The 24,372-nt window shown below is 52.8% G+C and overlaps 6 protein-coding genes across 6 annotated transcripts; 3 read left to right on the top strand and 3 right to left on the bottom strand.

Moving 5' to 3' along the window:
- Nucleotides 1-36: 36 nt before the first annotated feature.
- QC762_408550 (uncharacterized protein) lies at nt 37-2,092 on the top strand (the record flags this gene model as incomplete). Its single annotated transcript, XM_062890311.1, has 3 exons — nt 37-254; nt 322-387; nt 627-2,092. The coding sequence occupies exons 2-3, from the start codon at nt 369-371 to the stop codon at nt 2,090-2,092; spliced, it is 1,485 nt and encodes a 494-aa protein (XP_062743619.1). The 5' UTR covers nt 37-254; nt 322-368.
- A 5,969-nt stretch (nt 2,093-8,061) lies between these two features.
- On the top strand, nt 8,062-13,846 carry PMC1_1 (plasma membrane calcium). Its single transcript, XM_062890312.1, has 3 exons — nt 8,062-9,056; nt 9,143-12,409; nt 12,468-13,846. Exons 1-3 carry the CDS (start codon nt 8,998-9,000, stop codon nt 13,330-13,332), a joined length of 4,191 nt encoding a protein of 1,396 aa, XP_062743618.1. The 5' UTR covers nt 8,062-8,997; the 3' UTR covers nt 13,333-13,846.
- Nucleotides 13,847-14,345: 499 nt separating this feature from the next.
- On the bottom strand, nt 14,346-17,052 carry SIR2 (NAD-dependent histone deacetylase sir2; the record flags this gene model as incomplete). Its single annotated transcript, XM_062890313.1, has 2 exons — nt 15,814-17,052; nt 14,346-15,664 (listed from the first exon to the last, which is right to left on the bottom strand). Exons 1-2 carry the CDS (start codon nt 16,238-16,240, stop codon nt 14,346-14,348), a joined length of 1,746 nt encoding a protein of 581 aa, XP_062743617.1. The 5' UTR covers nt 16,241-17,052.
- Nucleotides 17,053-17,300: 248 nt separating this feature from the next.
- On the bottom strand, nt 17,301-20,774 carry ppk32 (Protein kinase domain-containing protein ppk32; the record flags this gene model as incomplete). The annotated part of the gene is made up of 2 exons (XM_062890314.1): nt 17,301-18,872; nt 19,328-20,774. The coding sequence occupies 2 exons, from the start codon at nt 20,772-20,774 to the stop codon at nt 17,416-17,418; spliced, it is 2,904 nt and encodes a 967-aa protein (XP_062743616.1). The 3' UTR covers nt 17,301-17,415.
- Nucleotides 20,775-21,148: 374 nt separating this feature from the next.
- Nucleotides 21,149-23,165, top strand: BAT2 (branched-chain-amino-acid transaminase bat2). Its single transcript, XM_062890315.1, has 2 exons — nt 21,149-21,920; nt 21,986-23,165. Exons 1-2 carry the CDS (start codon nt 21,155-21,157, stop codon nt 22,993-22,995), a joined length of 1,776 nt encoding a protein of 591 aa, XP_062743615.1. The 5' UTR covers nt 21,149-21,154; the 3' UTR covers nt 22,996-23,165.
- A 350-nt stretch (nt 23,166-23,515) lies between these two features.
- QC762_408610 (uncharacterized protein) lies at nt 23,516-24,353 on the bottom strand (the record flags this gene model as incomplete). Its single annotated transcript, XM_062890316.1, has 2 exons — nt 23,803-24,353; nt 23,516-23,600 (listed from the first exon to the last, which is right to left on the bottom strand). Exons 1-2 carry the CDS (start codon nt 24,063-24,065, stop codon nt 23,516-23,518), a joined length of 348 nt encoding a protein of 115 aa, XP_062743614.1. The 5' UTR covers nt 24,066-24,353.
- Between the last annotated feature and the right edge of the window lie 19 nt (nt 24,354-24,372).

The following is a 24,372-nucleotide window of genomic DNA, read 5'->3' as shown; positions in this document are numbered from 1 at the left end:
GAATTATTGGGGGGAGGGGAGTTGTTTTACCGAGGTGGATGGGAGTGTGGATGGGGAGGTGGAGGATGAGGAGAGGATTAGGGAGGGGGGAGAAGAGTCCTGAGAAGGAGGGGGGAGGAAGGGGGATGTTGGTGAAGGGGGGTGCATACGCATAAGCATTTCAAGTGGAGTCCGAGGTTTACGGATGTTTACAAGAGTGTGGATGAGGCGGGGCCGGGGAATGATGGGTGGGCTGTTAAGGAGGGGCATACGAGGTATTGTTTTGGGGGGGATGATGGGTTGTGATGGGTGTGGATGGAAAGCTAACTTTGATGATGATAGTATTACGCCTTTGAAAGCCAACTTCTTCCAGGCTGCTACCCACCTTCATGGCGGAGAGTTGCAACTGTAAGTGAACATACCCTGGCTTGTTGAAGCACGCAAAAGAAAGAGACAGAGCAAAGAGAAAGAGACAGGACAGATGAAGGGTCGGATATGAACAGTACGGCAGCAAATGAAGGATGATTACACGCCAAACACAACGCCATAATGATAATCAGATAGAGCATAGAGGCATTCTATCCAAAATAGAAAAGACCCAAACCAACCGCTCTGTCTTTTGCTTTGCTTTGGAGTTTTCGTAAAAGACTATATTCTTACCATTCTTTTGTTCAGGGGTCCATCTAGAAGCTCAACTTTTGGTGTCACCGCCGCCAATGAGCAGGAGCCAACCAACAACACCAAGACTGAGGCAGAGTCGACCAAAACCGAGGGTGCCCCCCCCACGACGACGACGACGACAACTCTCCCGATCCACCCCCCCGAGGACGCCAAACCGCCAGTCTACGCCCTCGTCAACTACGGCGACACCTACGTCCAACCACTCATCACCTCGGCCCTCTCCTCCCTCCTCCCGGAGGGATCACTGACATACCTCCCCACCCCGTCCACCTGGGACGCCAACACCAACCCGGACATCTCCCTCCCTTCGCTGCTTCCTTTTCCCGAGGCCAAAGTCCTGCAGATTATGCCATATGAATCTCTTGATTTTGACTACATCTCCTCCCACCCTGCCACTTCTCTTGTTAATAGTTACATGATCCGCAAGGCGCTCATCAGGAAGCATTACCTGGCCAAGACAGTGGAGAACTATCTCGTCAAGAACCCGGACTCGGTGCTAAAGGATCATGTCAGGAGATCTGAGGCGTTTGAGGTTGATTTTGCCGAGTTTTTGGACGATGCCTTGGTTGAAGCGTGGGATTTGAACGAGAGTATGGAGAGGAATGCGGAGAAGGAGGAAGAAGAGGAGAGGGAGTGGTGGATTTTGAAGCCGGGGATGAGTGATAGGGGGCAGGGGATCAGGCTGTTTAGCACGATGGAGGAGCTGCAGGGGATTTTTGATGGGTGGGAGCCCGAGTCTGATGACGAGGGGGAGGAAGGGGGTGGTGAGGGGGGGGAAGAGGAGGGGGATGGGATCATGACGAGCCATCTGAGGCACTTCATCGCCCAGCCGTACATCCACCCCCCTTTGCTCCTCCCTAGCATGGGAAACAGGAAGTTTCATCTCCGCGTGTATGCTCTGACCGTCGGGGCGATGAGGGTTTATGTTTACAGGGATGTGCTGGCGCTTTTTGCGAGCAAGAGGTATTCTTTTCCTCCTGAGATGGGGGTGGAGGGTCTGGAGGGGCATTTGACGAATACGTGTTTGCAGGGCGAGCCGGAGTATAATGATTCTGTGCGTCGGTTTTGGGATTTGAGTGTTGATGATTTGCCGGATGGGCAGAAGGAGAGGATTTGGGAGCAGGTTAGGAGTGTGACGGGGGAGGTGTTTGAGGCGGCGGCGAGGGAGATGATGGTTCACTTTCAGCCGCTGGAGCAGGGGTTTGAGGTTTGGGGGGTTGATTTTTTGGTGGATGGCAAGGAAAATGTATGGTTGTTGGAGGTGAATAGTTTTCCGGATTTTAAGCAGACGGGGAGGTTGACGGGGGTGGTGGAGGGGTTTTGGATGGGGGTGGTTGATAGGGCTGTTAGGCCGTTTGTGACGGGGGAGGAGGGGGAGGAGGTGAAGGGGATGGAGTTGGTTAGGGAGGTGGATTTGGGGAGGAGGTTTTAGAGTTGGGGGGCAAGGTGAGGGTGAAAACGAGGTCATAAGGGGTTTTAACGGTCAGGTAAAAGTTTGCTTTTTTTGGGTGGGAAGCTACGGCTCTTCGGTCTTGGGGAAAATATAAGTAGTGAAGGTTATCCGAGTTGGAAGGCATGTTGAAAGTAGAAGGTATCAACAGAGAGGCCTGAGAAGGCACTGTTCTCATGCACTCACATGCCCGCGAGATTGTGGTTATCGTGTTGTTGCGACGAAGATGCAGAGAGATGTGACGTTCCAAGAGAAAGACGATCAGAGAAGAGGAGAAAGTCAGGTGAGATGATCATTTCGACGCGATTTATATACAGAATGAGAAAAAGTATATTCATGATATTTCAGCCACCAGCACTCTCTGCGTCCCAGGTTCTATCTGCGGTATAACAGATTTCAAGACAATCTGTTGTTGCAGAGTGGTAGATGGAAATGATTTCAACTCACAATCCAGTGGTACCTGCAGCCCAGTCAAAATAGCAAAAGGCTAAAACCGACGCCTCAAAAGATGGAAATATATGTACATCTTTGAAGATATCAAGTAGGCCCGAAAAGATAATAAGTAGGCCTTAAAAAAATAATAAGTAGGCCTTGAAAAAAAATAACAACTAGGTCTTAAATGATGAAGGCCTTAAACTACAATCTTTAGACCCCAAAAGATAATACGGTTGCCTCTCGGGCATGATATTTTTCTTTGATGCTTCCACGCCTTTCCTTCAGCACCGGCTGATCATCACTGGATAGCCCAAAGCATTACTTGCAGAGTGTCACGACGATGTCCACAACAGTTCCAATCCTCCGGGCACCAACCAAGGTCTTAGTGGCCGGTATACCTCAGACTTCCTCGTCTGCTGCCAGGAGGCCGAGTTGCCGATACTCAGCCATCACGCCATCTCTTCCAAACGCCATTAGATATTTGGTTAACCCAAACGCCTCATGAATATGGATGTTCTCCTAACACGAGGGTCGCGATTGCACAGACATTGAGTCCAATTAGATGCACCCCTTTTGGCCTATTTTGTATAATCCAAACGCCACAAAGAAACTTCACATGTACTTCTTCATTTCTTCAAAATTATGTTTTCTTCCAAAAAGAGCAAACTTTTCCCTGACCGTTAAAAACCTTAGATATATGCCTACCGAAAAAGCACATCCCTCAAAATAACCGACAGGACATGAAAAGGATAGGTATCTAGGTATCCAGCTCAAAGCTCATCATCATGACCCGGCGGCAAACTCACAAGTAGAGACAATTCATGTACCAGGTTTGTGGGACGCATGCCAGGCAAACCAGGTATTGTGTTGCAAGAATGGGTTGCTTGAGATACTGGCTGGGATATCTCTTCCCAGTCTGCCCGTCAACCGATGCACTCAGAGGCTGTGCCATTAACCGCGCCGGTCTCCAAGGAGTTTCGACAGGCAGACTGAGAATTTCCATACAGTCAAGACCTGTCACGCTATGGACAGGAAAATAGAGACTGCGATGAAATATCAAGGGTGTAGGAGATAGTCCATACGCCTTACGAGTATTTTTCATGGCCTGTCGACTATGTTCGAGGGCCTTAGCTTCACGTTACTATCTCCACTACCCCGTCCACAACATGCGTGTGTATTCAATATTCCTCAAGCCTACACCGCGACAGTGATCTCCAGAAAAGACGGCTCGGTCAACACCTCAAACCACTGCTACCTACCCGCCCCTACCAACTATCTTCAAGCCAGACCACGCAAACCCAGGTTGTGCGAAACCCATCTTCTCATCCTCCTCATCATATGCCAGTCACACCTTCCCATCTTCTCTTGGCCCAGTGGAGAGATCCCCGGATGTTAACACCACCCCGAAGCGCCCATCACAACCCAGCAGCCAGGGACCCCCCTTCTTCCCCGACAGCAAACGATGGACATTCCATTCAGGTACCTATTGAACGAGGCAATTTCCATCACCAAAACGGCAATGCCAACTACATCCCCCCCTCATCCCAGCCACATTGCCCCATTCCATCAACCCTTCGCCAAGGTAGAGTTGAGCTCGTCACCGGGCATCGAGGCGGGTACGCAAGAACACCTACCCTACCCAAGGCCAAGGTAGACTACCACCAAAAGGAAGAGGCAGTGCAAGAGATGATCTCCGAGCTCTTGCATAAAAAAAAAATACCAAGCCAGTAAGGCAGTTGGATATTGCAAAGTTTGAGCTTTCTCTTGGCTACGGTGACAGTGACCGGCGGGCGGCGTGGTGGTTTGTGTTATCACCCCACCCTGGTGGTCAGGAAAAATGTGAAGTCTGCTATCAGCTGCCTTTTGAGTAGAGTAGGTAACGCATTGTCTTTGAGGTGGCAGCACTCTCTAATACAATATAGATATCAAGGTTTGACCGTTCAAGGGTTTGGGTGAGTTGTGCTTGAGGTAACTGCGTTCTGATATCGACATGGTGTGTGTTTGACAGGGTGCCCTTCAACAAGTGTCTCGACCTCCGCTTCCTATAACCTACCATCAAGCGGTCGGAACCGAGAGAGAGAGAGAGAGAGAGGCAAGAGAGGCAGTGCAAGTTAGACATAGTTCATCATGAACCAAAGGAGTTGTCGCACACAGGTCAGGTTGTCAAGTCCACCCGGCAAAGAACGAACGCGTGGCGTCTTACTTTCTCCTCCTTCTCCTCCTCCCCAACCAGCCCAAACTTGCGCCGACCTCGACACGTGGAAGATGGCAAAAGTGAACAAGAGAAACAGCATTGGCATCGTGGCTTAGACTTTTTCTCTCCCCCCTCATCTCATTCCCAACCGGTTGTCCGGGACTTCCGGTTTTGGCAGTCCAGTCCAGAGCACTTACAAGGAGCCGGAGGATTAAGTTGGGTGATCCGAGACGGTGGAGGTTGATAGCCGGGATCGGGTCCGAGATACTGATTGTTGGACATTGACAGTTGTAACATGCAATGCTGGTTTTGGTCTAGACTTCCCTTCCCAAGAACTTGAGCGCAGTTGTCCTGGTCAGGAACCACGTTACACAAAACCCACTCTGTGGGACAGTTCTGCATGAGGACTAGATTGCCTGCCGCCGCTGGTTGATGTTATGTGATCTTGAGTTGATATTCTCATCTTCTTGTTGGTGCTCTACTCTCCCCAATCCCCACGTATCTCTCCCTAGCTAGCTCCCGAGTACGAACACCACCATCTTCGCTGTCAGCCAACATCACGACGAACAACACCCCATCCATCTTTTCCACATCTCATCATCATCAGACATGCCGCCATCAATCTCTCCAGATTTCCACCCATCATGCCATGCTTTCACAGTTCCATTCCAGCGGCTGTTGGCATTCGTGTGCCAAGGAATTCCCTTTCAAGTTGTTTGGTGGTGAGCGGAGCTCGAAACTCTTGTCTGCATTTGCACAGCCCCCTTCGGTTGCGAGCACGGCGTTTGTCTTTTGCCTCTTCTGGCCAAAAGCTCAGAGAGAGAAAATTCACCGTTCCCGCTGAGGGAATTTTGAAGTTGCAAAGTCCGAGAGGGCTGGTGAAATGGAGACCCCCGTTTTCTCCATCGCGCCGGGCGGTGAGTGAGTGTATGTGATAGCTTTAGGAGACGATGGTGAGAAAGTTAAAGTCCGATATTTGATATGTATACATGCGTGAGGGTCTCCTTGCACCTTCAGTGGTGATCGCCTGACTGACTGCCGATGTCTATCCCATCGGATGGCTGTGCCAATCAGGAAGCTCGTGTGGATTTGTATGCCTCGCCTTGGGAGAGACTGACGTCCACTAGTAAAGTGATAAACCTTGCATCGCAAACGCTGCGCTCTCCGTTTGACCGGGAGATTCCCCGAGAATACACATGTAATAAAAATGGTCGGTACGTTCCGGACATTGAGCTTATCGCTGTTGTTGGAACATCTCGATCGTCTAAGCCTCAGGCGGCGACTTGGCCTGTTGAGGCAGCTCGTCTTCGATGTTGTTGTCGGAATCAAAGAATAAATGCGTGCCTGCAACCTTCTAGAAGGAGCATGGGTCAAGCTTGTTCTAGACCACACGTGCCTGGATGGCCAAAAACCATTGTTCAACAGAGTTGCATCATATGCTTTGGAGACCGTCCCGGCAGATATGCCTCAGTCATTCAAGCTTTTCCCGGTTTCCTAGCCCCGCCTGCCTGAGGAAGTGCCTTGATGATGATGCCTTGAATGGTTCAAAACTTCTTTGTCAGTGCCAACAGGCGGGATGCTCCTTTATAGTCAATTGGGGATGCCCGGTGCCTTCACCAGCAAGGCGGACCTGGGATGAGGCTTGGATTTCGAGCACGCGCATTATTGTAAGATATCTTGAAGATGCTCCGCAGTGCCGTCCCATAGCTGCCTTGCCTATGGAGTATCTGGACGGTTTGGAATTTGAGACGGCTCAGCCATCAAAGCCGCTTGGATTACCGTTTCGCCCACCTCGGAACGGTCGAGAGCCGGTAAACTTGATGGTCTGGATGGGACCGAGCCTGGCGCTAGAGTTCCAATCGAATATCCAACCCGTCTCGGTCTGGGAGGGAGGTGTTGGATGTTGACGGTATGAGGCTGTCAATGGTGATCGAGAAGCCGTGCCGTCATCTTGCTTTGAAGCCTTGCGTTGTGCCCCGCGTTTCATTCTCAGGCTTTGGAAAAGTGATGCTATTGGGTGATGGTTGATAGCCAGATATCGACATCTAAAGTTTGGAAATGCCGACGACACACATATTGATAGGCCTGGCAATATCGGGCCACCGACATTTGCTGGCAGCGCAGACAAATTGGGAGGGGTGGGCTGTCGGGTTGGGCCCACGAGGCAAAGCGGCCGTCATTGTGCATGATGGAGGGCGCACATATGATGGTTGGCTTTGTTGTTTGCTGTCAAAGCCAAAGGTGTAGTCTGTCATGGGATAGCTCCTGTCTATGATCAGCTGTCAGTTGATGGGGAGTAGGATGTTTTGTCGAGGCGTCAGGTGCTGGCCAATCGGTAGTGAGAAAGGGGAAGTCTTGTTTCATGCTCTCCTCGAGAGCAAGTCGAGCCGATTTCTGCCATGTTCAAGTTCAGACGAACCCCTCACTCAGCCAAGAAGATCGGATGCCCCGTCTGTGCAAGATGTAACAATTCGGAACATGGTGAGACGGGCATCGATGGTTTTGCAGAAAAAGCCGGCGGTTGTGCTGGTCGAGGGTTGCTTGGACCGAGCGCATGCATGTGTGCATGTTTCTGTGACGATCACCCCCGGACTGTGGGGTTGGTACCAGACTTGGGAGCTTGTTTCTGCTGGCTGTGTCTCTGGAAGGTAGAACCCACAGTATGGCTGAGGGCGTGACAGGAGTGCTTGGTTGTTAGGAAATAGTAGTAGTTATTATTCAAATTATGTTTCAACTCTTGTTGCTATGATCGAGCTATGATCAAGCTGTGATGTTGCACCACCGATGCAAAGGGGAAATGTTCAAGGACGATGCAGCGGGCACGCTAGCATCAGGTCCACCAGCCAAATTACACGTCAGGGAACGTAACTGACAACACACCGTTTTGTTGGAGATGTTGAGATTCGCGAGACGGGACTTCTCTCATGATGCAACCTGATGAGCCTGGTCGTGGCTAGTGTAGAAGGTGACAACTCGTCCAAATTCCAAGTCGATTTCGATGCTGGTACCCCATGCATGGGTGGTGGCAGGTGCAACGGAGCTTCTTTTTGTATAATTGATGGAAAGCACTGTGCGAAACGGCGGTCTCGGCAGATTTGCGCACGGGGCAACCGTCCAAAGGGTGGCATCTCAGAGCGGCTGATGCATAACAGCGGCACAGTTTTACTTTTTAACTTAGTGACTGGGGTTTTGGATATCACCCTCCCTGGGCTCAGGAGCACAGGAGTTGGGAAGTGCTCGCCCTGCTGTCGTGGTAGGTACATACTGTGGTACTCCCCGAGGGTCAAGCACTGCCCGGTAGTGGTGGTGACACAGACAGAGGCAGGTAACCTCCCACCAACATGATCCCTCCGAACAAGGTGATCTCCCAGGGAGAGTAGCAGCATGCCCTTCTGCCGCAACGCATTGGAATGAGTCGCCGTGGTGAAATGGCCCATTGAGCTTGTCGTGCTTGGCATTCTGCTTTCACCCCACACTGTAGGGAATGGGGAAAATTGTACGCAGGTGCTAAAGTGACATGGCAAATCCACGCTGTCTCTGATTCGTCTGGCGCTGCACAGCCTCTCTTGGCACCTTTTGGGTCCCAACAACAGGGGAAAACACAGCTCCCATCTCATCCCAGGCCATCCCGTCTCCAGGTCAGGTCAGGTCCAATTTCGTAGCCGCTGTGTCGTCAGTGGTTCTGCGCGGCTTCACTTTCCCTGCTGCTTCCTGCTTTGTTTCGTCCCATTTTCCATTCATCACGCTCCTTTGCTCTTTTGTTGGAGTGCGACCTTGGTAACTGCACGCGCCAGACATCTTGGACCTCGAAACAAGTGTTATAGCGTTGCTTGCACCGCCTCACCCTCAAAAAACTCCATAACAACCGTCCAACTACCGTTCTGGACCCCAGGGGACCTCCCCGATTGCCTCTCCGACTCTGCCTCATCAACCCAATTCCAATTCTTAATTCTTTTACCTTTTCCCCAAGGGAGGCCTGCAGATAGCACCCCGCAGATCGAGACCCGGCGACCTCAACTCACCTCACACTCCATGAGTCTCTGTTCCTGAGACCCGTTTGTGTTTGCCGACCCAAGTGTGGCAGTACACACAAGGCAGAGAGCTCAGAGCTGACGACCTCAACCGTACATCTGCGCAACACCACCCCTTCGCGTCTCCCATCGCCACTAGGAGAGGCTTTCTAGACCTCGTGTCACCGTAGGCGCAGCTCACATCCGTCGCCTTCGCTGACGACTGTGACCCGCACCATCAGCTGGACATGGCGGAACCACAGGATGGTCCCAAGGAGGGAGACTTCGCCTCTGGACGCCGAAGAGCGTATGTATTCCCCTTCCTGTCTGCTCACAACGTCGTGGGAGCCGCAACTGCTCTCTCACAACCACCCACCTAACAATGTCATACAGACCAACAATTAATATCGACACGACGGCCGTGAGCCCGAGTCCTGTCACGAACGAGCCAGAGGTGGACGCCAACTCACCAATATCACCCGGCACCACACCAGAACCATCAACAAATTCTCACAAGAGGAGTCTCTCTGGAGAGAGCAGGCCAACAAGTCCTCACAATGTGTCAAACCCCTTTGCTTCCTTCCGCGGTCCAAATCCGGGACTGCTTACCGTCCCTGGCGCCCCAAGACCTCGCCAGGACTCTGTCAACTCTGACGATGACCGCTCCATCACCTCGTCCATTGGTGACACCACGGTAGCAGGGGCTTCTACGTTGGGGGAGAAGGCCAGCCGAGGTGCTGCCGACAACGACAGCATCAAGAACGATCCGGATGCTTTGAAGCCCGACCAGGGCAAGGAGGCCGATTTCCAGGTCAACGACAACCCCTTCGCCTTTGCGCCTGGCCAACTGAACAAGATGTTCGACCCCAAGAGCTTGTCTGCCTTCTACAAGCTGGGTGGCCTCGCCGGTATCGAGAAGGGATTGCGATCCAACCGGTCGACTGGTCTTGGCGCCGACGAGGCTACTCTTCCTGGGCGCGTCACGTTTGAGGAGGCTACCGCTCACGTCGGCTCGGCCGACACCAAGCTTGCCCAGACTGATAGCCATGCGACGGCTTCCGGCAGGCAGGACTCGGGGGCCTTCTCCTCGAGAAAGCGCGTCTTCAGCGACAACCGCCTTCCTGCCAAGAAGGGCAAGAATCTTCTCCAGCTCATGTGGATCACGTATAACGACAAGGTCCTGATCCTGCTGTCCGTTGCCGCCGTCATTTCTCTGGCCATTGGCTTGTATCAAACATTCGGTCAGGAGCACGACGCCACAAACCCCGGTGTAGAATGGATCGAGGGTGTAGCCATTATTGCCGCCATCACCATCGTGGTTATTGTTGGATCTTTGAACGACTTCCAGAAGGAACGCCAATTCGCCAAGCTGAACAAGAAGAAGCAGGATCGTGTGGTTCGCGTTGTTCGATCCGGAAAGACTGTGGAAATCTCGGTTTTTGACGTTCTGGTTGGCGATGTCATGCACTTGGAGCCCGGCGATTTGATCCCCGTTGATGGTGTTCTCATTGAGGGTTTCAACGTCAAGTGCGACGAGTCTCAGGCTACTGGTGAATCCGACATTATCAAGAAGCGTGCCTCCGACGAGGTCTTTGCGGCAATCGAGAATGGCGAGAACCTGAAGAAGATGGACCCCTTTATCCAGTCGGGCGCCCGCGTCATGGAGGGTGTCGGTACATTCATGGTTACCTCGACCGGTGTCTACTCCAGCTATGGCAAGACGCTCATGTCGCTCAACGAAGACCCTGAGATCACCCCCTTGCAGTCGAAGCTCAATGTCATTGCCGAGTCCATCGCCAAGCTGGGCGGTGCCATCGCCCTCCTCCTCTTCCTGATTCTGTTCATCATCTTCCTGGTCAAGCTTCCCCGTCAATTCGCTCCGCTCACCCCCGCGCAAAAAGGCCAGCAGTTTATCGATATCTTCATCATGGTCGTCACAATCGTGGTCGTCGCTATTCCTGAAGGCCTTCCGTTGGCTGTCACTTTGGCCCTCGCTTTTGCCACGACTCGCATGCTCAAGGACAACAACCTGGTCCGCCACCTCAAGGCTTGCGAAGTCATGGGCAATGCCACCACCATCTGCTCTGACAAGACGGGTACTTTGACTCAGAACAAGATGCAAGTTGTTGCTGGCACCATCGGCACAAGCCACCGCTTTGGTACTTCCACCATCCCGGGCGAGAGCCCTCGGAGCGAGAAGGATGTGGAGGCCCAGGAAGTGATGAGGATGCTCAGCCCCGAGGCTAAGGATCTGCTGCTCAAGTCTATCGCGCTCAACTCGACTGCCTTCGAGGGGGATGTCGATGGCGAGCACACCTTCATCGGCTCCAAGACGGAGACCGCCATGCTTATTCTGGCTCGCGAGCACCTTGCCATGGGCCCCGTTGCTGAACTGCGCTCCGGCAGCAAGACCCTTCACCTCATTCCCTTCGACTCTGGACGCAAGTGCATGGGTGTCGTGGTTCAGCTGGAAAATGGCAAGGCTCGTCTTTATGTCAAGGGTGCGTCCGAAATCATGTTGGAGAAGTGCACCCAGATCCTCCGTGATCCTTCTCAGGGCTTGGTTTCGGCTACTCTCCACGAGGAAAACCGCGAGACCATCAAGCATTTGATTGAGACTTACGCCCGCAACTCGCTCCGTACCATCGGCCTGATCTACCGTGACTTTGACAAGTGGCCCCCCAAGCCAGCCCGCCGCGTCGATGCCGAGAAGGATGAGATTGTCTTTGAGGATATCTGCCGCAACATGGTCTTTGTCGGTATGGTTGGCATCAAGGATCCTCTTCGCCCTGGTGTGCCCGAGGCTGTGAGAGACTGCCAGCGGGCCGGTGTCGTTGTCCGCATGGTTACTGGTGATAACAGGTTGACTGCCGAGGCTATTGCCCGCGATTGCGGCATTCTCCAGCCCAACAGCGTGGTTCTCGAAGGCCCCGAGTTCCGCAACATGACCAAGGCTCAGCAAGATGAGATCATTCCCCGCCTCCACGTTCTCGCACGGTCCAGCCCCGAAGACAAGCGCATCTTGGTTAAGCGGTTGAAGGACAAGGGCGAAACCGTTGCCGTGACCGGTGACGGCACCAACGACGCCCCGGCGCTCAAGACGGCTGATATTGGCTTTTCGATGGGCATCGCCGGCACCGAGGTGGCCAAGGAGGCTTCCGCCATTATCCTCATGGACGACAACTTCAACTCGATCGTCAAGGCTTTGAAATGGGGTCGTGCCGTCAACGATGCGGTCAAGCGTTTCCTCCAGTTCCAGCTCACCGTCAACGTCACGGCTGTCGTTTTGACCTTTGTCTCCGCCATCTACTCTGCCGTTACCCAGTCGCATCCCGAGGAAAAGGCTACCGCTGTGCTCACCGCCGTCCAGCTTCTCTGGGTCAACCTCATCATGGACACTCTTGCTGCCTTGGCTCTGGCTACCGACCCCCCTCAGGACAGTGTGCTGAACCGCAAGCCCGAGCGCAAGGGTTCCTCGATCATCTCACCTACTATGTGGAAGATGATCCTCGGACAGGCCGTGTTCCAGCTTCTCATCTGCTTCCTGCTCTATTTCGGAAAGTCTTCCGTGTACCCTGGACCCGAGATCATTCCCGACAGCCAGATCAACACCTTGGTCTTCAACACTTTTGTGTGGATGCAGATCTTCAACCAGTGGAAGTAAGTCGTGCCCTTCCACAAATTGCCCGTTGGCGGATCGTTTACTAACAGCAACTAGCAACCGGCGTCTTGACAACCAGTTCAACATCTTCGAGGGTCTCACCAAGAACTGGCTGTTCATTGGCATCAGCGCCGTCATGTGCGGCGGTCAAGTCCTCATTATCATGGTTGGCGGTAAAGCTTTCCGCATTGCCGATGAGGGCCAGTCACCGACCATGTGGGCGACTGCCATCGTTCTTGGTCTCCTTTCCATCCCCGTTGGCGTCATCATCCGCCTCATCCCCGACGAGATCATCGTCGCCTTGGTCCCCGGCGTTCTCAAGCGCAAGCACACCTCCAAGGTTCCCGGCATCAACGTCTCCGACGACGAAGAGCGCTTCACCGCCTACCCCGCGCCCCTCGCCGACATTCACGAGGAGCTCGCCTGGCTCAAGCGCGTCAAGGGCGGCCGTCTCAACAACCTCAAATTCGCCATGAAGCACCCCCGCGAAACCTTCCTCAACCGCAGCCCCGTCCCGAGCAGGGAGCACTCCCGATCCAACTCGATCCACCGCCTCCCCCAGACCCCTGTCCGCGAGGACAGCTATGGGTCTACCGCTCCTACTCCTGAGTCCCGCCGCCGCAGCAGAAGCAACCGCTCCCGCTCCAACAGCGTGTTGGGCGCGGCGACGGTCATGACTGGTATTGTTGCTGGTTCTATTGCGGCGGGGTGGTCACCGATTGAGAAGAGGGGCGAGCCGGATTTTGGCCAGTTCCCGCCCAAGCCGTCGCCTCTTGGTCAGGAGATTGGCGAGGATGACCAGGCGGGGAGGGTGTCGACGGATGAGAGGAGGGAGGTTGAGGGGTCGTCTTCATCCAGTGCCCAGGATGTTCCGATCATTAATGTGCCCAAGCCGAAGTCGCCTTCTACCCCTACTCCTTGAGTAGGTGGAGAGGAAAACAGATAAAATGTATTATTAATGCCTGTGGAAGTGTGTATAACAATATCACAGTGTCAGCCCTGCTGCTGTAGGGCGTTTTCATTTCTATTTTCTATCGTTAATATTTCCTCTTTTGAGTCAACATGTCTGTTTTTCTTTTTAAGGCGTTTTTGGTTTGGTGGTGGTGGTGGTATTGCTGTCATGTATCTCTCTTTTTTCTTAATCATGGGGGCGTTTGAGCGAAGAAAGTGATAGATGAAATTTGGGCGTTTTTTTTATCTTTTCCGCTGTCGTTCGTTACAAATCTTAGATTACAGTATCATCATCATAGCGCGCGCGTACGAGTGTTATATATATATATATATATATGTATATCTGCGCCAAAAAAGTTGGGAGTGTGGTTGATGGATGGGGGGATAAGAAGAATACAAAAGATGTTATGTGTGTGGACTTGTGCTATTTACTGTGCGCCTTAGTGTTTGAGTATTTTGACTGAAATCGGTCGCTATGTTCCCGCTAGTTTGTTCACCACGAACCATCACGCAAAGTTAAAAGGATTTACAGAAAATGGGTAGTCCAACATTATCTAAAATACCTCTTCTTCCCGGAATGAAAGCAGGAGAAGAGAGAGAGGTAAACCGAAAAAAAAAAACCCCCAAAAAAAACAAAAAACCTAAAAACAAATCTGTACAATACTTAAAAAAACACAAAAAAAAAAAAAACAGCAAAAAGCTAAGACTAAAAGATGTAGTAGATGAAAAAAAAAAAACCCGGGTATCATGTCTGTCCCCTCTCTGCTTTTTGTCTGGAAAAGAAGAAAAAAGACACCTTCGCCCAAAATGTTGTCAAGCTTCCTTCCTCCCAGTCAATTCGTAGCATGTTTGCCTTACCAACCCAACCCAACCATCCAGACAGACAGTCCCAACCGTCCATTCACCAACTTCCACCCTATGCATTTCTTCTACCGGACCATAATAAACCTGCCATACCCTATCTCAACTCCCACCCACCCCAATTTACTTCTTTCCCCCGCCGCCATTCTTCCCCCTCTTCCCCTTCCCACTCTCCCCATTCTTCTCCTTCATCTCATCCTTCACCCCATCCTCCTTATCCCCGTCCTTCACCTCCTTAAAAACCCACCTGCTCCCCCACCCCTCCACAGCCTTAACCTCAACCACCTGCCCCTCCGGCACCATCTCATGCCCCAACTCCCACCCCGCCCTCCTGCACAGCTCCGCCACAACAACATCACAATCCCCCAACAAGTCGATGTCAAAATTATTGTGCCCAATCGCCTCCCGACTGATGTAAATCTGCGGTATGTGGCTCGGCAGGTACGGCACCACCTCGCTCACCGGCGCAACCTTCAAGCTCGTCCCGATGACAATCACCAAGTCCACCCTGTCGACATCGTGCTGCGTCAGCCTCTGACTAAACTCATCCGGGAGCGGCTCCCCGAAAAAAATAATATCCGGCTTCATCACCCCCGCTGATGAAGAGACAAGATCAAATTCCGAGTCGGAATTGCTGTCCCGGTCGAAATCCCGGCGACGTTTCGAGTTGGAAGAGTTGGCCGTCTTTCTCTTTCGTGACTGAGATCGAGACTGCCCAGAAGGACACTTCCTGCACCGAGGAATCTTCCCCGCCTTGATCTCCGCAAAAATACTGTCGCCCACAACCTTCTCCCCACACTTGACACAACTCGCCGTGGCAAAACTCCCATGACACTGAACCAGCTTCTCGGGCAAAATCCCCGCCTTGGACTCCAAGTTGTCAATGTTCTGCGTGTAATTCGTCAACAGCTTCCCCCGCTCCTGAAGCAACCTGATAAACTGATGCGTCGGCGTGTACCGGTCCTCGCTCGGCAAGATATCCTTCGCCACCGAGTAAAAAATCGTCGGGTCTTGCCTAAAGACCGACAGGTCAAACACCTCCTGCGGATCGTTCAGTCCCAAATGGGCGAGTTTGCTGTAGAGGCCCGTGCCGGCCGAGCGGAAGTCGGGGATGCCGAGCGAGGTGGAGATGCCCGCGCCCGTGAGGACGATGATGTTCTTCTTTTCTTTGAGGAGGGCGACGGCGTCGTCGACCGTGTTGTACCGCGTCAGTTTGGCGCGCTTTTTGAGCTCCCTCGTGAACGCATAGCTCAGGAGAGAAAAGTAGGCGTCGTCGTCTTGGCCTTCCAAAAAGTCCGGTGGGCGGACGCCAAAAGCTGTGAGAAGCTTCTTGGCTGTGATGCGGCCGGCGTCGACGGTGCGCTGGACAAAGATCTCAGGACCCAAAGCGCGGAGCATTTGGCGGTATTGGATTGCCTCTTCTGGGGTGCAGGCATCGGCGTCTGGAGGGGAGTTAGCATCTTGATCGTCATCATCGGTAGAGTTTTCCTCATCATCTTCATCCTCCCCGGCCCTGGGAGAGGAGGGCCTCGGGAGAGCATAGAATTTCCTGGTGTGAAGCAGCCGGGGTAGTAGGCAGGGGTTGACAAACCATCGGTGAAGAACCTATCCTCGTGAACATCGCCAAGAATGTCGTTCAGCAGAGACTCTGTCTCCCACGAGTCGCCCAAATCCTGGACGCGCTCCTCGAGCTCAGTGAGGCCACTGCCGTTGCCAGAGTTGTGAGCAGTCTTCTTGACAGCAGCGCTGCCGTTGCTGCCATTCTGGTGAGCAGAGGGGGGGGACTGCCGGCGGGGAGGAGGGGGGACAACAGGATCGCTGTCCAAGCCGACAAAAGCCCTCTTTTCGTCGTAGTCGACAACATTCCTGACACGAGTGCTCGACTTTCTGGCGATTTCAGATGATGCGCCGTTGGAAGTGGTGGTGGTGGTGGGCGACTTGGGCGACTTGCTGCGACCCTTGACCTTCTTTTTCTGACCGCCGCCATCAGGGAGGGCGGTGCGACTTGTGGCCTCCATTCTGGGCGCGATAAAAGTTGCTGACGGATGGGTTGTTCTGATGGCAAAGAACAGAAAAAAAGGTCGGAAAGTGAGCGGAAGCTAAGTGAGAAAAGGCAAAAGCGGAAAATGCGAGTTAAAAGACAAATAATGACAACAACATATGCAGCCAGTCAACAGTGGCGACGATAAGTCGCAAAAAGTTGTAAGGTGTTCAAAGAAAAAGACGGGGGTCGGCAAAAAAGACAGGTGATGTGTTGTTGTTGAAGTGCGTCCCAAACGCGGCTGATGTTGTTGTTACAGAGTGAGATTTGCCAGAGTTGACGAGAGTGAGAGAGAGAAAGAGAGAGAGAGAGAAAGAGAAAGAGAGAGAGAGAGAGAGAGAGAGAGCAAGAGGAAGTGAGAGACAAGAAAGTCGAGGAGGAAGCTAGGGAGTTCCAAGGTGGGTCTTGGCAAAAAAGACCCCAAGATGGATGGTTGTTCAAAGTGAAGTGAAGTGAGTTGCGTGGCAATCGATTTGACAAGTATGCGAGGGTCCCAATTTGCAAAGTCGCGCACACGCACAAGGTTATCGGTCGGGCAGCCGGTTCCGGGTTGTGTCAGAAGAAAAAGCTCGAGTTTCGGGAAGAGAGTGGGTTGTTGACGGCAATGCCGGATTTCGAGGGTGGCCTGACCAGGCGTGCGCGAGAGAGAGCGAACAAAAGAGAGTCGATCTACCTTATTCTTATGCGCAAGCAAACTCGAACAAAACGTTGCAGCAGCGCCGCTGCCCCGGATGTACGTGGGTTGCGGAGGCGACAAGAAACGGCAGACACCGGAAGTGAGTGTTTCGGACTCTTAAAAGGTCCACCAGAACCGGTAGCTATAGCTGGGTTGCAGCTCTTCGAAATCACTCAAAAATTTAAAAGGCAGTGTGAGACAAGAAAGGGGAAAAAGGATCACCGGCAAGGAGAGCTTCACAAAGTAACGCACGAGCCAAGCGACACAGGGGGCCCATACTTTGTTGATGTCACTCACACCACGAAAATCTCCAACAAGACGCCAGCTGATGACGTTTAGCCAGGCCAACATGTCTGTTAGTTACTAGAAGATCAACACCTTTCGAAGTTGATAAATGCTTTCAGGGAACCCCGACAGACAAGGTTCAATGATTCGCTATGGGTATATATACAATGACTACACCCCTGGAAAAACAACTACAATAGGCTTTCATACTTATCCAAACCCCCCTTTGGCTGCTGTTGAGGCGGTTTCTGCTGCTGGCTCATGCCTCCCATCATGCTGTTCATGCTCATTCCCATGCCTGTGCCGGTCCTGTTGGCAGCCCCAAGTGATGCCAGACTATTCATATTGCTCGTTCCGCCCAGTCCTGAAGTCGTGAAGGATGTTCCTGGTGGCCGGGGCAGACTGAAGCCCGAATTTCCCGAGCTAGCGCTAGGCGCGCCAGGTGGCGGAGGCAGGGCGAAAGAAGAGGATGTTGTCGGCTGCGGACGCTGTTGCTGCTGCTGATTCAAGCTTAGAGAACTAAAGGCCGATGTGGATGGCTGAGAGGCCCAGGCATTCGGACTGGGCTGGGTTGTAGATGATGCCCATACATTGGAAGTGGGTTGGGCACTGGCGGACGGGGTCGCCCAGATAGTACTGGGCGTAGTGGCGCTGCTGGCACTGGACCAGTTGAATGACGCCGGCTGCGGCTGCGGCTGCGTCGATGTTGTGTTCGATTGTGGTTGCAAGGGCTGTGAGAACTGGGTGATTGTTGGGGCCATGGGCTGGATGGCCGCTAGGTCTGGGGTTACCGTTCTGAAGCCTCCGGTCTGGGCTTTGAGGTGTGAAGTGGCTACCGGTGAGGATACCGGTGGTGTAGACCAAGAAAACGTGGGCGTGGGTGTGGAATTTCTCACACTGGAGGAGGAAGACGTCGCTGATGGCTTCGTGTCCCAGCTGTCCAGTGGGTTGGTGTTGGTCGTACTTGCCCTGCCTTTGACCAGCGCCTCAAAATCCGTCTCCGATGTCCCGTTCGCCTCGAGAGAAGACCCCGCGATCGCCCCAAACGACAGAAAATCGTCCTTGAGGCCGGGCGATGTGACAGCGCCGCCGGTGAGCTCTTGTAGTTTCTTTGTCTGTTCGTCCTCCACTCTGCTTGATAGTGATTTGATAAGCTCCATGAAGGCCTGGAATTCCCGCAGGTTCAACTGAGGGTTCAACGACATGCTCCAAAGCAGTGGAAGCATCTCCAGTGCCACAAAATCCCCATCAGCCACCCTGCCAACGACCTTCAGAACGTTCAGGGCAGCCATCATGACGGCTGGTTCCCTGGTTTTAATGGCCTTGATTAGAGGAATGATTTTTTCTTGCATGGTGAACTTGTCGAGGGCCGTGGAGGATGTGGCCTTCTTCTGTTCTGTAGCGAGCCCGTCCAAGCCATCGTCACCGCTGCCAGCACCTCCACAAAGTGTGACAAAGGCTTCCAAACCACGGACCTTGATGGCCAGACTGTTGGTTTTACTGAAAATTGTAGCAATGACTGGAAAAAGCTCTCCCTTGATGGTGCTGAAGTCCAACACAGGCAGGACCACTGGTAAACTGGTCAGGGCGGCGTTGATCAGGGACGGGGTGGGTGATTCGAGGGCCGTGTAAAATATGGGTAGGATATCTAAAAAAGACATAAGTTAGCACATATAGGGGGTCAGAAGATAGTTACAAGGCATCTGAAGACAGTGAGAAGGTGTAAAAGATAGTGATAAGGCGACTAAGTGAAAACAAAAGGCCTATCACTATCCGAATCAGGGGTAAAAAGATGGTAACAAAAGGTAGAAAGATAGTCATAAGGAGTTTGAGAGAAAGAAAAAGGCCTTTAACTATCCAATCAAGGGGTATAGGATGGTAACGAAGCGTCCAAAGCAATTGGTCGTATATCTCAAATATCTCAAAAGAGGTATAACAATCACCAAGGCCTTTAAAATAGGGACAAGGCATCGAATGATGATAGTTATGCGTCTCAGCCATGTTGGAAGGCCTTCACAGATAATGGCAAGGCACATAAAGATAGTGATGAGGCGTTTGGGGTGCCAAATAGGGCCTTATAATGATAAAATAAGAGGTACTTACCATCCTTGAACTCCTTCCCATTGCAGTTGCTAGCTATAACAGACAGCTGCTCGATGATAATCATCAAACCGGCATCACGATTGGCATCCTTTTCCTGAGGTTGTTTGGCGTTGGTAACAAAGATTTCCTTCAATTTGGGTCTGACTTTTTCGTTGAAAGCCCTCCTCCCCGCTGGAAGAAGACCGATAATCTTGAAGGCGTTGTGGAGAATCAACGATATCAGCTCCTTATCCTTCAGCTCCTCCAGGAGGGCCGGTAGAAGCTTCTTTTCCATGACAGACTTTGGAAAGTTCGGAAGGACTTTGATCAGCCCTCTCAGGAACTGCTGCTTCTCATTGGGCGTCTTGGCGGGGAAGCCCTCGAGGAAGCGGATAGTAGAGATGAGGACGTTGTTGAAGTATTCGCTCTCTTGGAACTCCTTCGCTGTCATACGTTGGGCCGGCCGGCGTGTAAGCAGTCTGGGTAGCACATGTTGACCGAGTTCCTTGGGTAATGGCCGGGAGGACAGGTAGTTGTTGGTAGCGGTTGGGACGCTTTGTGACGATTGGAACACCCGCTTATAAGCTGAGATACTGGTATTGCACTCGATTGGCGACCGGTGTGGGGAGTTGTACAAGGCGATACAGAGCAGGCCCAGAGAAAACATATCGGCAAAGGTCGTCAGGTTGTTATCCAGGACGAAATCTGGCGATGCGTAATCCAGATTCAGCTGTACAGTCCTTGGTATTCTAGGATCTGGATTCAAGACCTCGCCCAGGATGATCGGTTGAATAGTCGTGGGGATCGTTGATGGCTCTGGGGGGCTGCAGAACGCCAGGCCGCTCAACTTCCAATCCGATTTTGCATTGACTAAAATGGCATCCGGCGTCAGATTTCCATGTACTAGCCCGGCGTTGTCGTGCAAGAACTCCAGTGCCTTACTGACTTGCAGCAGACCCTTTTGGATTTCTAGTTCGTCAATCTCGAGCTCTCGCCGTCGCCGTGTGCCGTTCGCGTCCTCGGTAACATATCGGCTCGACCTGCCTCCAAACCCTCCGCCCCGTTCCTGGTCATCCTTTTCTTGCAAAAGACCCGAGAGCGAGGCCGTCACAGGCTCGGCGACAAATTGCAGTCCTCCTCCCCTCGTTTCTTCGACCGGTTCGACCAATTCTAGCACTCCCGGATGTCGTAGCCTCGCCAGAGATGATGCCTCCTTCTTCAGCCTTTCCACCACCTCCTCCACCACTCTCTTTTGCGACGAAGCCGACTGTCTCCCTCCCAAACCGTTGTTTCCTGCATCGAGGGTCTTTTTATCGAATACAAAGACGGAATATTCTTTGCCCGTGGCCTTTCGTTTCGCCGAATAGATCTTCCATGGCCCAGCGGTGGCTGTCAAGGTGGAGGAAATCGAATAGTTGGTGTTGATATTGCTGGAGGCGCCTATCGATTTCAAGGCGTTGGCGAACATGGTTGCACGGCTCTAGCTGTCATCGCGGGGCTATTCGGTGGACGTGGGAGGTGTAATATGCTCAATTTAAGGCGTACTATTGTCAAACAGACACCTATTTTTTGCAATTCAAGGGCTGAGGAGATGCGCGCAAGGCGTAACTGTCGATCATGGATGCGTTGGGTGGGCGCAACAAAGGTGTCAGCTTCGGTATGTCTGGGCGCTGGCCAAGCACTGACGCAGCTTGAATAAGGCTGGCTGATTAGATAAGATTTTGATATCTAATTATGCCAAGCCTTACAACCGCAACGGACGTGGCTCAAAGGTTGTTTGCCATTGGACTTGAGAAGATCATAAGATGGCATCTTCAACTCGAACCATAACTGAATGATGCTGTCAAAATGTCAGTATCTCTGCAGCATTGGTCCAGTCTCTCGGGCTGGTCTAACTTCCCACGTCGATGCCAGACATGCAGCTGCAAATTGTTAAGAGATACCTGCCCCCACAGCATACCCGCACAGATCTCGACGAACTCGTTATCTGCCGGGTCCACCCGCGATGCCGTTGCAAGCCGCTCCTTGATCAACAGCCAGGGTCCAGAGCTGGCTCAACAGGGGCGCCCTGATTGGTCAACTGCTATCCAGCGACCATGCAACCTCCGATCCAACTCCGAGAAGAGAGAGCATCCAGGGCTCCAGCTGCAATTACTCGCCAGCGTGGTGTGCCCGTTGTATGAGTCTTTGCGCCTTGCTCTCTGTTTAAAACCTGGGGTTTGCCATTCGCCATTGCGCGCCTTCGCGTCCAGGAGTCCGTCTGTGCCGTTGCCGTGGCTTACAAAAACCAATTGCTGCTTTTCGTTGTTTCCTCAGTCATTATCAGATTTCAACTTTTTAGTACACCGGCACACACACACAACCTCCAAAATGATGCGCCGTCTTCTCCCAAGATGCGCTCCCAGGGCAGCCTTCAACGCCCAGCGCTCCGCAGGCCTGGGTGCTGCTATCCAAGCCCAGTCTGCTGTCCAGCGTCGTCAATATAGCATCACCCCCCAGTCCTCCACCTCCCAGCTCCTCGACATCGACCCCTCCAAGCTCGTCGTTGAGAAGACCTCCAAGCCCAAGGACCTCCTCCCCTCCAAAGACCTCGTCTTTGGCCGCAACTTCACCGGTCCGTCTCCCTCCCCTTTCCTCCTCATCTTATCCCCAGTCCCCCCCAGCTAACCTGCCCCCTAGACCACATGCTAACCATAGAATGGACCCAAGAATCCGGCTGGTCCGCCCCCAAAATCCTCCCCTACCAAAACCTCTCCCTCGACCCCGCCACCTGCGTCTTCCACTACGCCTTCGAATGCTTCGAAGGCATGAAAGCCTACAAAGACACCAAAGGCCAAATCCGCCTCTTCCGCCCAGACAAAAACATGGCCCGCTTCAACAAATCCGCCGCCCGCATCGCCCTCCCAACCTTCTCCCCCGAAGCCCTCACCTCCCTCATCGCCCAGTTTGCCAAGCTCGAATCAAGGTTCATCCCTTCGGAACGCGGCTACTCCCTCTACCTCAGACCAACCATGATCGGCACCCAAAAAACCCTCGGCGTCGGCCCCCCTGGCTCCGCCTTGCTCTACGTCATCGCCTCCCCCGTTGGCCCTTATTACCCAACCGGCTTCAAGGCCGTCAGTCTCGAAGCAACCGATTACGCCGTCCGCGCCTGGCCAGGAGGTGTAGGCGACAAGAAGCTCGGCGCCAACTACGCGCCTTGCATCGTGCCACAGAAGGAGGCCATGTCCCGGGGCTTTCAGCAGAATCTCTGGTTGTTTGGGGAGGAGGAGTACGTCACCGAGGTCGGCACGATGAACTTTTTCGTCGCGATCAAGAACAAGCAGACCGGTCAGAAGGAGCTCATCACCGCTCCGCTGGACGGTACTATTCTCGAGGGCGTGACAAGAGATAGTGTTCTTGCGCTGGCGAGGGAGAGACTGGCGCCGGAAGGGTGGAAGATTGAGGAGAGAAAGTACACCATGGGCGAGCTTGCTGAGGCGTCTGCTGAAGGGAGATTGATTGAGGCTTTTGGCGCGGGAACTGCGGCGATTGTGTCTCCTGTCAGGGCGATCAGCTGGAAGGGACAGCTGGTCAACTGTGGGTTGAAGGATAATGAGGAGAGCGGGGAGATTGCCATGAAGATGAAGGAGTGGATGGAGGCGAGGCAGTATGGTGATGAGGAGAGTGATTGGAGCTATATCTGCTAGTTTTTTGTTTCTAATGGGTTTATGGGACAGACAGACAGACAGACAAAGAGAGAGAGAGAGAGATGTGTGTGTCTTTTGGGTTGGGTATATAGGATATAGGTGGGGAGCAAGGCGAATGGTAAAAGCAAAAAGTTTATACCCACTGAATTTCTATGTCAGCGTTCATCCTGTGAATATAGATCTTGCGAACAAAACACATCATTACACCTTGGGCTCTCTCTCTGTCCAAGTTACGTCATATCTCCAAAACACCGAAAAAAGAATAGAATTTCCCACCCCCGTCTAGTTCTTGTTTGGTTGGTTGGTTGGTTGGTTGGTTGGTCTGTGAATTGATCCTCCTCTATCGATCGCCCTGTTCTCTCCCGTCTGCCCGTCTGTATTTACATATATCCCACGCGCATCTCCCAGCTTTTTTTTTTTCGGTTCAAGTTGCTGTCCCTTGTTGCTATGCCCTCTTGTTACTGCCAAGTCGTAGTCGTCGTTTGCTTGGAGTTTCGAGTTGACCGATCAGAAAAACATCCTAGTTCTTCTTGTTGTCGGGATCCTCAAGGATGCCCTCGGCTTCTAATCTCCTCCTCGCCTCTTCGAGAGCCCAGGTTTGTATGCTGTGTGAGCGTTAGCGAATCTTTCGTGTCTTTGTTTATCCCCCACTAGTTCTCTCCCACCACTACCCCCTCTCTCGTGCTCATTCCGTCCCCTCACCACCCCTTCCGCTCTGATCTTCCCTTGCCTATTCCCCCCCTCCCTCCCCCGTCCAGCAGAGTGTGCCAAAAATAGCAGGATTCAAAGAGATAGATGATGACCTACGAGGTATCGGGCTTCCAAGCATAAGCAACCCCGAAAACAACAAAACTCCCCAAAAACCCATAAAAGTACAGATTCTCCCACCCCTCGTTGACATACTTCTCCCCAGGCTTCACACCGAAAAGCCACCCCGTCGGCGGGTCGTACTGGGGGCTGTGGCCCCCCTTCTTTGCCGCCGTTGCGGAGAACGCCCTCTTGCTTGTAGTCGTTGCCAATCCCGCCGCCCTGCGGGTCAGGGGGAGGAGGGTGGTGCGAAGAGCTGACATTGTAAATCGCTCGAGGTTGTCGGGTTAATTGGTGGTGGTGGTGGTGGAAAAGAGTCAGAGTTGACCACCGCAAGCAAGGTAGGTAGGTAGGTAGGTGAGGTTCGTCGTCGGCCGTTCGTCACACGTAGTAGTGGAGTCCGAGAGAAGGCCAAAAACGCCCGCAAAGCGGCGACAGGGCAAAATGCCAAGAGAGAGTGACTGCTCCTTGGCGGGGTGTGGTGGTCAAAGCTCGGCTTTTGGGGAAGGTCACGTGATGCCCTTTTGGCACACTCGGACAACACAGGGGGGATGGGATTGATGTCAAGAG

This window comes from Podospora pseudocomata, chromosome 4, assembly GCF_035222375.1.
Source record: "Podospora pseudocomata strain CBS 415.72m chromosome 4, whole genome shotgun sequence".
NCBI lineage: Eukaryota > Fungi > Ascomycota > Sordariomycetes > Sordariales > Podosporaceae > Podospora > Podospora pseudocomata.
The sequence above is the reverse complement of the archived record's forward strand: the minus strand, read 5'-3'. Positions and strand labels throughout refer to the sequence as shown.